This window comes from Rhinatrema bivittatum, chromosome 5, assembly GCF_901001135.1.
Source record: "Rhinatrema bivittatum chromosome 5, aRhiBiv1.1, whole genome shotgun sequence".
NCBI classification, from domain to species: domain Eukaryota; kingdom Metazoa; phylum Chordata; class Amphibia; order Gymnophiona; family Rhinatrematidae; genus Rhinatrema; species Rhinatrema bivittatum.
In genome coordinates, this window is record NC_042619.1 from 350,620,044 (window position 1) to 350,630,390 (window position 10,347).

The 10,347-nt window shown below is 42.9% G+C and overlaps 1 protein-coding gene across 7 annotated transcripts in view; it reads left to right on the forward strand.

The window, feature by feature from the left end:
• The window catches only part of LIMS1 (LIM zinc finger domain containing 1), a 214,515-nt gene extending 204,592 nt beyond the window's left edge, over nt 1-9,923 (forward strand). For all 7 annotated transcript variants that reach the window (XM_029604587.1, XM_029604585.1, XM_029604584.1 and 4 more), the window contains one exon: nt 8,863-9,923. Coding sequence is in view for 3 of the 7 variants with exons in the window: in XM_029604584.1 (XP_029460444.1) it covers nt 8,863-8,977 (115 nt within the window). In the remaining 4 variants the exon portion in view is untranslated. The remainder of the gene's footprint in view (nt 1-8,862) is intronic.
• The last annotated feature ends 424 nt before the right edge of the window (nt 9,924-10,347 follow it).

Here is a 10,347-nt window from a genome sequence, read left to right on the forward strand (position 1 = left end):
TTGAGATGCATGTTTCCAGTCTGAGGTTTGAGGGGATGGAGTTCCATAACGGTGGAATGGCTGTAGAGAATGCCCGATCTCTTAGTGTGATGTGTCTGGTAGATTTGGACGGTGGTACCTGTAGCGATCCTTTGTATGCATCTCTTGTTGGTCTTGATGAATTATGTAGTCGGAGAGGGATCTGTAGGTCGATGGGAGCCAGTAGGTGGATATTTTTGTATGTGGTAAGGATGGCCTTGTATATTATTCTAAAGTGTATAGGTAACCAATGGAGGCTCTTTAGGATGGGGGTTATGTGATCCCTTCTCCTGGAGTTTGTCAGTATTCGTGCAGCTGCATTTTGTACCATCTGAAGCGGTTTAGTATAAGAAGCGGGAAGACCAAGTAGGATGGTGTTACAATAGTCTAATTTTGAAAAAATGATTGCTTGCAGGATGGTTCTGAAATCTTGGGCATGGAAAAGAAGTCTAATTCTTTTCAGCACCTGTAGTTGGTAGAAACAGTCTTTGGTTGTTTTGTTAATAGTGGCTTTGAAATTCAGGCGATTGTCAATTAGGACTCCTAGGTCTCTCACTTGTGTGATTGTTGGTGTGTCTTGTGTCGATGAAATGGTGCTGTTCTCAGAGGTGATGAGCAGGAGTTCAGTTTTGCCGGAATTTAGTACCAGGTTTAGGCTGGTGAGGAGGAGTTGAATTTTTTGAAGGCATGTGTTCCAGAAAGTCAGCGTTTTTGCAAGGGAATCCTTAATGGGAATCAGGACCTGGATATCATCCGCGTACAGGAAATGTTTGAGGTTGAGGTCGGTGAGAAGTTGGCATAAAGGTATGAGGTAAATATTAAATAAAGTAGGAGACAGGGAAGAGCCCTGTGGGACTCCTACTGATGAAGGGTGTTGTGAGGATTCTTTGTTCTGAAGCTTGACCTTATATCTTCTGTTGCTGAGAAATGATATGAACCAGGAGAGTGCTGTGCCTGAGATACCCAAGGAGGCTAGCTGGTTGATGAGTAGGGAATGGTTAACGGTGTCAAAGGCTGACGAAAGGTCCAGTAGGATCAGTAAGAAGGCTTGTCCTTTATCAAGGCCCAGGATGAGGTAATCTGTTAAGGAGATGAGGAGGGATTCCGTGCTAAGTGATTTGCGGAATCCGTATTGTGATGGGAATAGGAGGTTGTTTTCTTCTATGTAGTTTGAGAGTCGGGTGTTCACCAATTTCTCCATGATCTTGGCTATGAAGGGGAGGTTGGTGATCGGTCGGTAGTTGTTTGGGTCGTTAGGATCTAGGTTTGGTTTCTTGAGTAGTGGTTTAAGCGAGGCCAATTTGAGGTCATCTGGGTAAGATCCTTGTGTTATTGAGCAATTTATGATGTCTGCCAGGGATTTGGAGATAGAGTCTGGAATAGATAGGAGCAGTTTTGAAGGGATGTGATCTGATGGGTGAGAGGATGGTTTCATTTTCCGTAGAGTATCTTGGATCTCGATGGAGGAGGTGAGTTCCAGTTCGGCTAAGCAGGTATTGTTGACGGCGGTCTGAGGTGCGGTTGATGTAGAGACGGTGTTGGGGGGAAGCTGTGTTAGAAGTTTGCTGATTTTGTTGTTGAAAAATATTGCTAGTTCTTCCGCTTTAGATTTAGCTTGGGTGAGAGCGATTTCTGGAGGGCTTGTTTGTGTGAGGTTAGAAACGTAGCTAAAGAGGGCTTTAGCGTCGAAGACTAGGTGGTGTATCTTGGATGCGTAGTAGTTCCTCTTGGATTTTAAAGTATTGGATTTATATTGGTGGAGAGTTGATTTATAGGTAGATAGGGTGATGGTGCATGGGTTTTTGCGCCATTTAGCTTCTTTTTGTCTTAGCATTCGTTTAAGCTTTTTTAGCTCTGGTGTAAACCACGGTTGCCTTTTGGATGAATTTGGGTGTGGTTTTTTTTGTTGTTAGCGGGCATAGTTTGTTGGCAATGGATTCTGTGATGTTGTTCCAAGATCGTAGAGCTGAATTCGGATTGGTGAGATCTACTTGACTAAGATGTGATGATATGTGATTGCTAAGATCTTCCATGGAGCATATGGGTAAGCTTCTCCACCAGAGCGATTTCATGAACCTGAGTCTGCTACCTGCTCAGTTCCGTGCAATAAAATTACTTAGCACAGCAAGCAAATGTATTTTATATATGTACACACACATGTATACATGCACAGTTGCAAAGACCTGCATCATTGACAAAAAGCTAAAATCAATTATTGTACTTACCAAGCTAAAACTCGAATTGTCTCACAAACACACGCATGCATTGCTTTAACGAACTGGTGGCAGCGTGATAACATTTGTGCCAAAAAATGAATAATCTGAGGTGGCAGCTCATCTCAGACATTTTAAAATGTTTAGATTTCTGCAAATTAGCATCTACAACCTGCAACAATGCATAACAGTGTTGACAAAACTAGACTTTTATTTTCTTATTAAAATAAAAATGTATTGGTGCTCCGCAGAGCCGCGTACAGACATATCTAAAATAAAATAGCCTAGGTTAAGGCCAGCCTGCTGTTTCAAATCAGAAATTGTGTGCCAATCCACTACTGATTGTTCCTGTGACTGTGTAAAATATACGGACTTTGTTTCCTGCAATGTATACGAGGTCTGTCTTTGTTAGACATAATGGGGGGTAGATTTTAAAAGGTTGTGGGCGGGCGTACGTGTGCACGTACACACGTGCACCCGATTTTTATAACTTGCGCGTGCAAGTTATAAAATTAGGGGTCGGCGTGCGTGCAAGGGGGTGCACAATTGTGCACGCCGAACCGCACTGCCTTCCCCTGTTCCCTCCCCCCTAACCTGACCTTCCCACCCCTTCCCCCCCCCCCCCCCCCAAAAGTTTTATTTTACCTTTTGCGCCTGCCGGTGCGCAATCCTTCGACACGGCGGCAATGGCCGCTGTGTTGGAGGCCTCTGTCCCCGCCCCTACCCCGCCCCTTTTTGCAAGCACCAGGACTCAGACGCGTCCCGGGGCTTTACGCGTGTCGCTGGGCCTTTATAAAATGTGCCTGGCGCGCATAAGAGCGGTTACGCGTGTAAATCCTCTGGATTTGCGCGCGCAACCTTTTTAAAATCCAGCCCACTGGTTCCTATGTTTTCCAGGTGTTTGGTAGTTTTCTCTTTAAGAGAGAGAGACACAATTTGGGGCTATAGATAAACACAGGCTGGTAAAGGAAAAATGGCAAGGAGAGGACTAAGAGTCTCAGAGGTAAGTTTAAGGGGAATAAAAAAATTAAACAGGGTGGCTGAGGAGAAAACCTGGAGTGAATTGGTTTTCTGGTTTGCTAAGCAGCACAGGCGCGGATTACACGAGCGCTGGCACTCGCCTTGCTCCTGCTCCCATCGCTGAAGTCTGAAGAAATAGGGGAGGAATGGAGAGAGACACAAAAGGATGGAGAAGCATTAGACCAGTTAACAAGGGCAAAGAAGACAAAGCACTGCAGCTGCCCATAGTATAGAAGCAGGCGTAAATCTGCCAACAAAGGTAGGGGGGGTTTAGATAGGGCTGGGGGGGGGGGGGGTTAGGTAGGGGAAGGGAGGGGAAGTGGAAAGAAAGTTCCCTCCGAGGCCGCTCCGATTTCGGAGCGGCCTCGGAGGGAACAGGCAGCGTGCGCCGAGCCCGGCACGCGCAAGTTGCACAAATGTGCACCCCCTTGCACGTGCCGACCCCGGATTTTATAAGATACGCGCGGCTACCTGCGTATCTTATAAAATCCAGCGTACTTTTGTTCACGCCTGGTGTGCGAACAAAAGTACGCGCTCGCACAATTTTATAAAATCCGGCCCTAAGTGAACTTAATAGCAGGTAATGGACTTCTCCTCCAAGAACTTATCCAATCCTTTTTTAAACCCAGCTACACTAACTGCACTAACCACATCCTCTGGCAACAAATTCCAGAGTTTAATTGTGCGTTGAGTAAGAAAGAACCCATTCACACGTACGCCGGTTCTGTTTCTCCCCTCACACGGGTCAGTCTCGCAAGTCGCACATCGCAGGAGGGCCCCACCTTCTGCTTATTTTCTGATCTTCCCAGGGGCTCTGACCCTGAGGATTCCCATTTTCTGTTCAGCTGGGGGGGGGGGGGGGGGTGTAAAACGCTGGCTAGCTGAGCACTGCTCACGAAACTACCCACCCTGTGTTCATGGGGTGTGCTTTTTCCTCTCAGCCACGGCTATTATAAATTCATTAACAAATAAAATGTGTCTTACCCGCTTGCCAGCAGGCTCCGTGCAAGACCCAAATCAAGTGCATTTACATAGGCATAGGCAGGGGAATGGAGAATGAGCCTGTACCATAGGAAAGGAAAAAAATCCCTCACTGATCAGGGACACCCTCCCCCTCCCCCCCCCAAGTTGCCCAGTTGTTTAAGCCATGCGGCACAAACATTTGGTAAGGCCACGGCGCTGGTGGCCCACCCTCTGCTGTTACCTACGATGTGATGTGCTCTGAATAGGAGGGGAAAGGAAACCGAGGCAGAATGGAGAATGCAACAGCTCCTTCAGCCACAAAGCACTCTCTCCCCTGTTTATTGCTATTTCTGTGGGGTTTTTTTGGTTCAGTGAAAACAGATGGAAAATGTCAATTGAATGCACTGTTTGACAGCACTTGCTTCACAATCGGTCGGAACAGAAAAAGTTCTTAGGTTGATGCTTTCTTCCAAGTACATAAAACAATTATTTTTTTTTAAACTGTAAGTACAGATTTCAATAAAATTTACAAGGTCATCAACCATGATCAGAAACAAAATTACCAAGTCTAACAAAAAGATCATTCATTTAAAATATTTATATGTAACTTTTATAGTATTACAGAATTTGTCCTGCAACAAAATGTTATTATCTGAATTGCTAATCATAATGAACGTAATATAATTCTAGGCGATTTCTTTGGGGAAATTACAAATACAAAAAAAGGTTTGCTCCAATATTACACCTTTTAAATTGGGTTGAAAATTTCAAGCCCTGATGATTTTAAACTGCATGTCAGGTACATTGAATTTTTGGCTTCATTCCCACTAATGTATTTATTTCTCTTCTGTGCCTTTTTTTTTTTTAATTTACATCTATTACAAAAATGCTCGTTAGCAATTTTGAATGATAAGCTGGAAAAGTGATTCCACGACTAGCAGCCTCATGAATCATTGAGAGAATCTACTACCAATTGCCTTATCTGCCTGTATTCTAGGCTTCATGATATCTGGTTTATTAATTGCATTAACCCTGTGTTTCATAACTTTTCATGCTTGTACGCCTTTTAAAAGTAACAATTCATGCTAGCTGTATGAGCAGCAAGCTGTGTATTGTACTTGTAAGAATAGATATCCACGCTGTTGAGGTCCAGACTAGCTAATAGCATTCAGTGGTGTATCTTGATTTTGATCCTGGTGCCCACAGCAGCTCTGAAACGTGCAGTAAGCTCCATATCCAGAGGATTTTCCTTGGTTAGGGAATCGTGCTTCTCTCCCCTTTGAACTGAAGCTTATGGTGTAAATGCTTCTGATATTCGAGAGAGAGGGCAAATTTCTGGAAGGGATATCCCAGAGCATTCACGGTTCACTCTGTAAGATTCGTATACTTCATTCACTTCAGGGAAAAGCCTTAAAGAGAAACCTCTCCTAACAGTGTCACACTGGTGGTTCATGAATTTGTGACAAATTTGCAATAGGAAAGTTCTAGCCCCTTCCTTTCTGGCTGCGGCCACCTAATTCTTTTCACATGGAAGCAACTCATCTTCATGCTTATCTAGCTGTCCACATCGTAAGCAAGATACTTCCAATGCTGGAGAGAGACCGGGGCTCAGGGCTGTCTTCAGATTTATTCTGTCTTAGCAGACCCTGTAAGGATCAGATCCCTGGGAATCCTGGGTGCGTTGCTCCAGCCCAATCTCCGGTCTCCGTCTGCGACGACATGGCCGCTAAGGGTAGAGATTGATAGCCTCAATGTTTCTAAAGATAGAGATGTCTGTTGGCTCTTCACAAGGTGTCTACCAGAAAGCCATATAACTTAACCGTTCTCAGTTTGCTTTCAGATCAAGGTTTATGCATCTGTTTTCACCTCTCAGAGACCCTGTTTTGTGGATCTGTCATAATCCGGCTTGAAGTCCAGCTCCATCAGTGTCCATTGATCCTTAGCTGGCACTTTCAGTAAATCTTTTGAGGGGGGAAACTCATTCCTTTCCAGCCTGTTGCTCGCCTAGTTTCTTACAAATGAATCTGACCTGATAAGATCATGGCTGTCCTTAGCCACACACCTCCCCTCCAAATTTTATTCTTAATTCTGTCGCAACAGAGCACTCAATGACCACCACTGCTCCCAACGTGCCCTAAACTTAAAATTGCCATTTATATTTTTTACCTTATCTTCCTATAGGGAAACAAGCCAGTTCAATTGCAAGCTCAGGGAGGTCAGAGCTGCCTTGCTCTTGGTCAGTACCTGTAGGTCCCTAATTGCATCGTTTGAAACACAGAAATATGCCCTGCACATCATGATGTCCGTGAGGATTCTGAAAGCTGCCCTGCCATTAGTGAACATCCAGCATTTTGGAAGCTTATCTTGCCCATTGGTTAGTGGTCATAACCACATGCAAATTTCTGTACCAAAGAAGGTAATTTAGGTATCTTGAAATCTAGTTTTGGGGGCTTACAAGACCAAATTTCCAAAACCAAGTCTTTACCTTCCAGCACGTCAAGTCAGTTTTCTCCTTGTGCATGGAGAAGTGATCCCTGTGCTTTTATGTTTGCTACATTTCTGTTTGCCAGGTCCTGCTCTGCCATTTGCACAGCACCAGCAGAGGTATAACAAACGGACCGTCATTTTCAGAATATGCAAGAGAGAGAATTTAATTCAATAGAGGCAGTGCACCCAAATCTCTCTCACGCTCTGGGGCCCATGCAATACAGTGCTCTCTGTATAACCAGCAGTCGGACGTGGGTAGAATAGGCACCGAGTCCCCTGATTAGCACCTATTCAATGCGCGCGTCAGGACGCACATCTAGTACTCCGCAATTAAACCCTGCCTGGAGCGCTCCTTAAAGCAGTACAGAAAAGTAGGAAAAAACTGCTGTTCTGTACTGCCCCCTATGTAATATCCTTGCTCTTCTCCACATTTAATTAGCTCCTCCCTAGAATTAACTTCTGTCTCCTGCTGTTGCATTGATTTGCCAACAGCTCTGGAAGCGGGATAACAATTTTAACCCTTTGGGGTCCAGGCTATATTGTGCAGGGAGCCTTCACCCTGTCACGGTGTTATTGCTGGTATTTTCGTTAAGAAACTATTTTTGGATTTGGTGTTCCTCTTCTTCAACTTTCCAAATTATGTTCATTTACCCCAAAGCAAGTTATTTTACATTTTAACAAATATATTTATAACATCCCTTTTATAACTAAGGGAGGAGAAATGGCCTTGTGGTTAGCGCTGTGAACAGTGATTCAGGCGAAGTCCTCAGACACAAGTTCAGCTTGCCTCTGCCACTGTGAGAGCTTTGGAAAGTCACTTTGAGGGCAGTATTCTGCAAGTGGCCGGCTTACAAAGTTAGCTGGCTATTCAGCACCACAGCTGCACCATTGAATATATCAGACTATCTTAAAGAGAGGATCATTTTTCTGGCTAACATTAGGACTACTCCATGGCATGACCAGAGTTATCTGACTAACTTAGCTCTGTTCTGGAACATACCTGCATTATCTGGATAATGAGTAAACTAACTACAATTCAGCCGGATAAGTAAAGGAAATATTCAAAAGCTGGCATTTAGCCAAATCAAACACAAGTTATCTGCTAAATGCCATTGAATATGGATGCCTTTATGTCCCTATGCCTCAAGGCATTTGACGTGATCCAACTTTCCTGGTCAAGGAACTACATTGATTTTTTAAGTAGAACTATGCTTCTGTTATTTTGCACTCTTGCAGTGTACAGAATGTTATGATGCTTTATTAGCATTATTCTAAAGCACCATCAGGAAAAACATAAGTAGCTTGACTCATACATATGCATGATGGTTGCTGTAGTCAAATGTTTGAATCAATAAGACACACTAGGAGAGAGAGTGCTGCATGCTGCCTTGCGGTAGACATGGATCCAGGAAACAGAGTTTGGCATTTGCTTCTCGGGCTGGGGCTGGTAAACTGTGGCGGCGGCAGCATTCACAGCTTCCGGGGGGGAGGGAGGGAAGAGAACGTTCCGGCCATTGCTCGGAAGCAACATCTACGGGCTGCACGCAAGCACGCGCATGGATTGGGGTCTGGAGAAAGCGGTGGTGCTGGAATAGATGGAAGAGAGGCTTAACCATGTGTCGCTGTAGCCCCAGTAGAGGCCACTTCTGAGTGAACTGGAAATCCAGTGGAATAGGAAGAAACTGCCCGACAAAAAAAAAAATAATAATAACAATGCAATAAGATAGTGAGGTACAGGGCCCCTCTGCATGGTCTTCACAGGCATTTTGAGAAATGTTGTTGAAGTGATAACTCACTGCAGTGACAGTAGGGATGCTACAGCCTTGCTGCATGAACTTTCTAAAGTCCTCAACCGTTTAGATTGTTGCTTTGTGCTCAACACAAAATGTTAATTATATCCCACTGCATCCTGTTGAAGGTTACAGATACTAATTGCATGTACATCAGAGACATAGATCTAGTTATTTACTAATATAAGTTACATGACAAATTAGTATATTCAATTCTACACATAGGTTTCTTTGCTCCTAATTTTTTTTGTTTTTGTTTAATAGATCTAGATGAATGAAAGAAATGCTTAGGCTGCTGTATGCATTCTCCCCCGTCACAAAGGAGATGCCTTGCTAATCCACTTTGTATTTGCTTATTTGTCAAATTTCAGGAACAAATTTGTGGAGTTTGACATGAAACCAGTCTGTAAGAAATGCTATGAGAAGTTCCCCCTGGAGTTGAAGAAAAGACTAAAAAAACTGGCTGAAACCCTAGGACGGAAATAAGCAAGAGTTAGTTTCATCTCTGCGTTCGAAGAAAAGATAAAGTTTTACAGCTGTAAAAAAAAACAAAAAACAAAAACTAAAAAGAATTACAGAAGATACTTGACTTCGTATTTTGTTTGTTGATGCGATAATCTGAACAAACATTATGAGCAGGAAATACATCTCCCTGGTGTTTCAATACAGGTGGTTAATAGTTTCATGCTGGTGCTTTATTTTTTTTCACTTATGCTGTAAAAGATACATTTTATTTTATGGTGACATCAAGTGCTGTAAGTAGCAAAACTAAAGTTATACCTTAGTAGCTCATTACAAACGTACAGTCTCGATTCTAGAGCTGTCATTTGCATGTATATCTATATTTGGATATATTATGTGGATTGTACTTAGGCAGTAGAAGATAAGAATGCTAAAATGTTTCATATTAAAAAAAAAAGTAAGCAATTCCCTAGTTTCATATTGTAGTATTAATCGTATATATTTAACTGCCAGATTATGCATACTGTTAGTATTCAGAAAGGGCCAGATGGATGGCCCATTGGCAGTGTGCTTGTTCTGTAAAGGAGATCTGGGTTTGACCTGACTTCTCCCCTTGGGTCAACCAGGGCTGGGGTAGGTAAGTGTTCATAGCCCTGTGGGGGGGGGCTATGGGGAGTCCCAGCCATTGTTTAATAGCATCCGCTGGCCAGACTTTGGGTGTATGGATGCCAGCTTCTGGAATGAGTCGTTGACCAAGGACAGATTCCTACGATGGCTGGCATGCATGGGGTTAAAATAGGGGAAACACCTGAGCAGTTACAAATCAATCCTCATAGTCCCGGTAGAGGCCTGGTTTGATTTGACCTGTGACCCCCAAAGGAGTAAGACAAAATTGCCAGGCCAAAAAAAAAAAACCAAAAGCAGTGTTCAGAAAAAGTGTATGCATCTACTGCAAGCTAGTGCCTTTAAATACCTTATGAGACCAGATGTAGTTCAATCTTAGATAGTAAAATGCATTGCAGGTTTTCTATCAGCAAAGAATAAATTGAACTACTTGAGTTACGCCATATTTTCTATTACGCAATTCAATCATGTATGTTTTTACCTTCCTTTTCCTTTTCCTGTGCCTTATTCCTTCATTATCTAATAGGTAAAGATAATGCATTCTTTTCTCATGTTAGCTTTCTGTGCAGAAAGTTTGTATAAAGCATTGCCAAAGATTTTACATGTTATACTTTTCATTCGACATGAATTGTTTTTAAAATTACAAACATGCCTTTCTAATATTATATGACCAAGCTTCAGTGATTAATTCAGTATTATCTATATTATAGTGTAATATAGTATAATCTTACACAATTCTGGAAGGTTTTGCTTACTGTAGCCACAAGAAA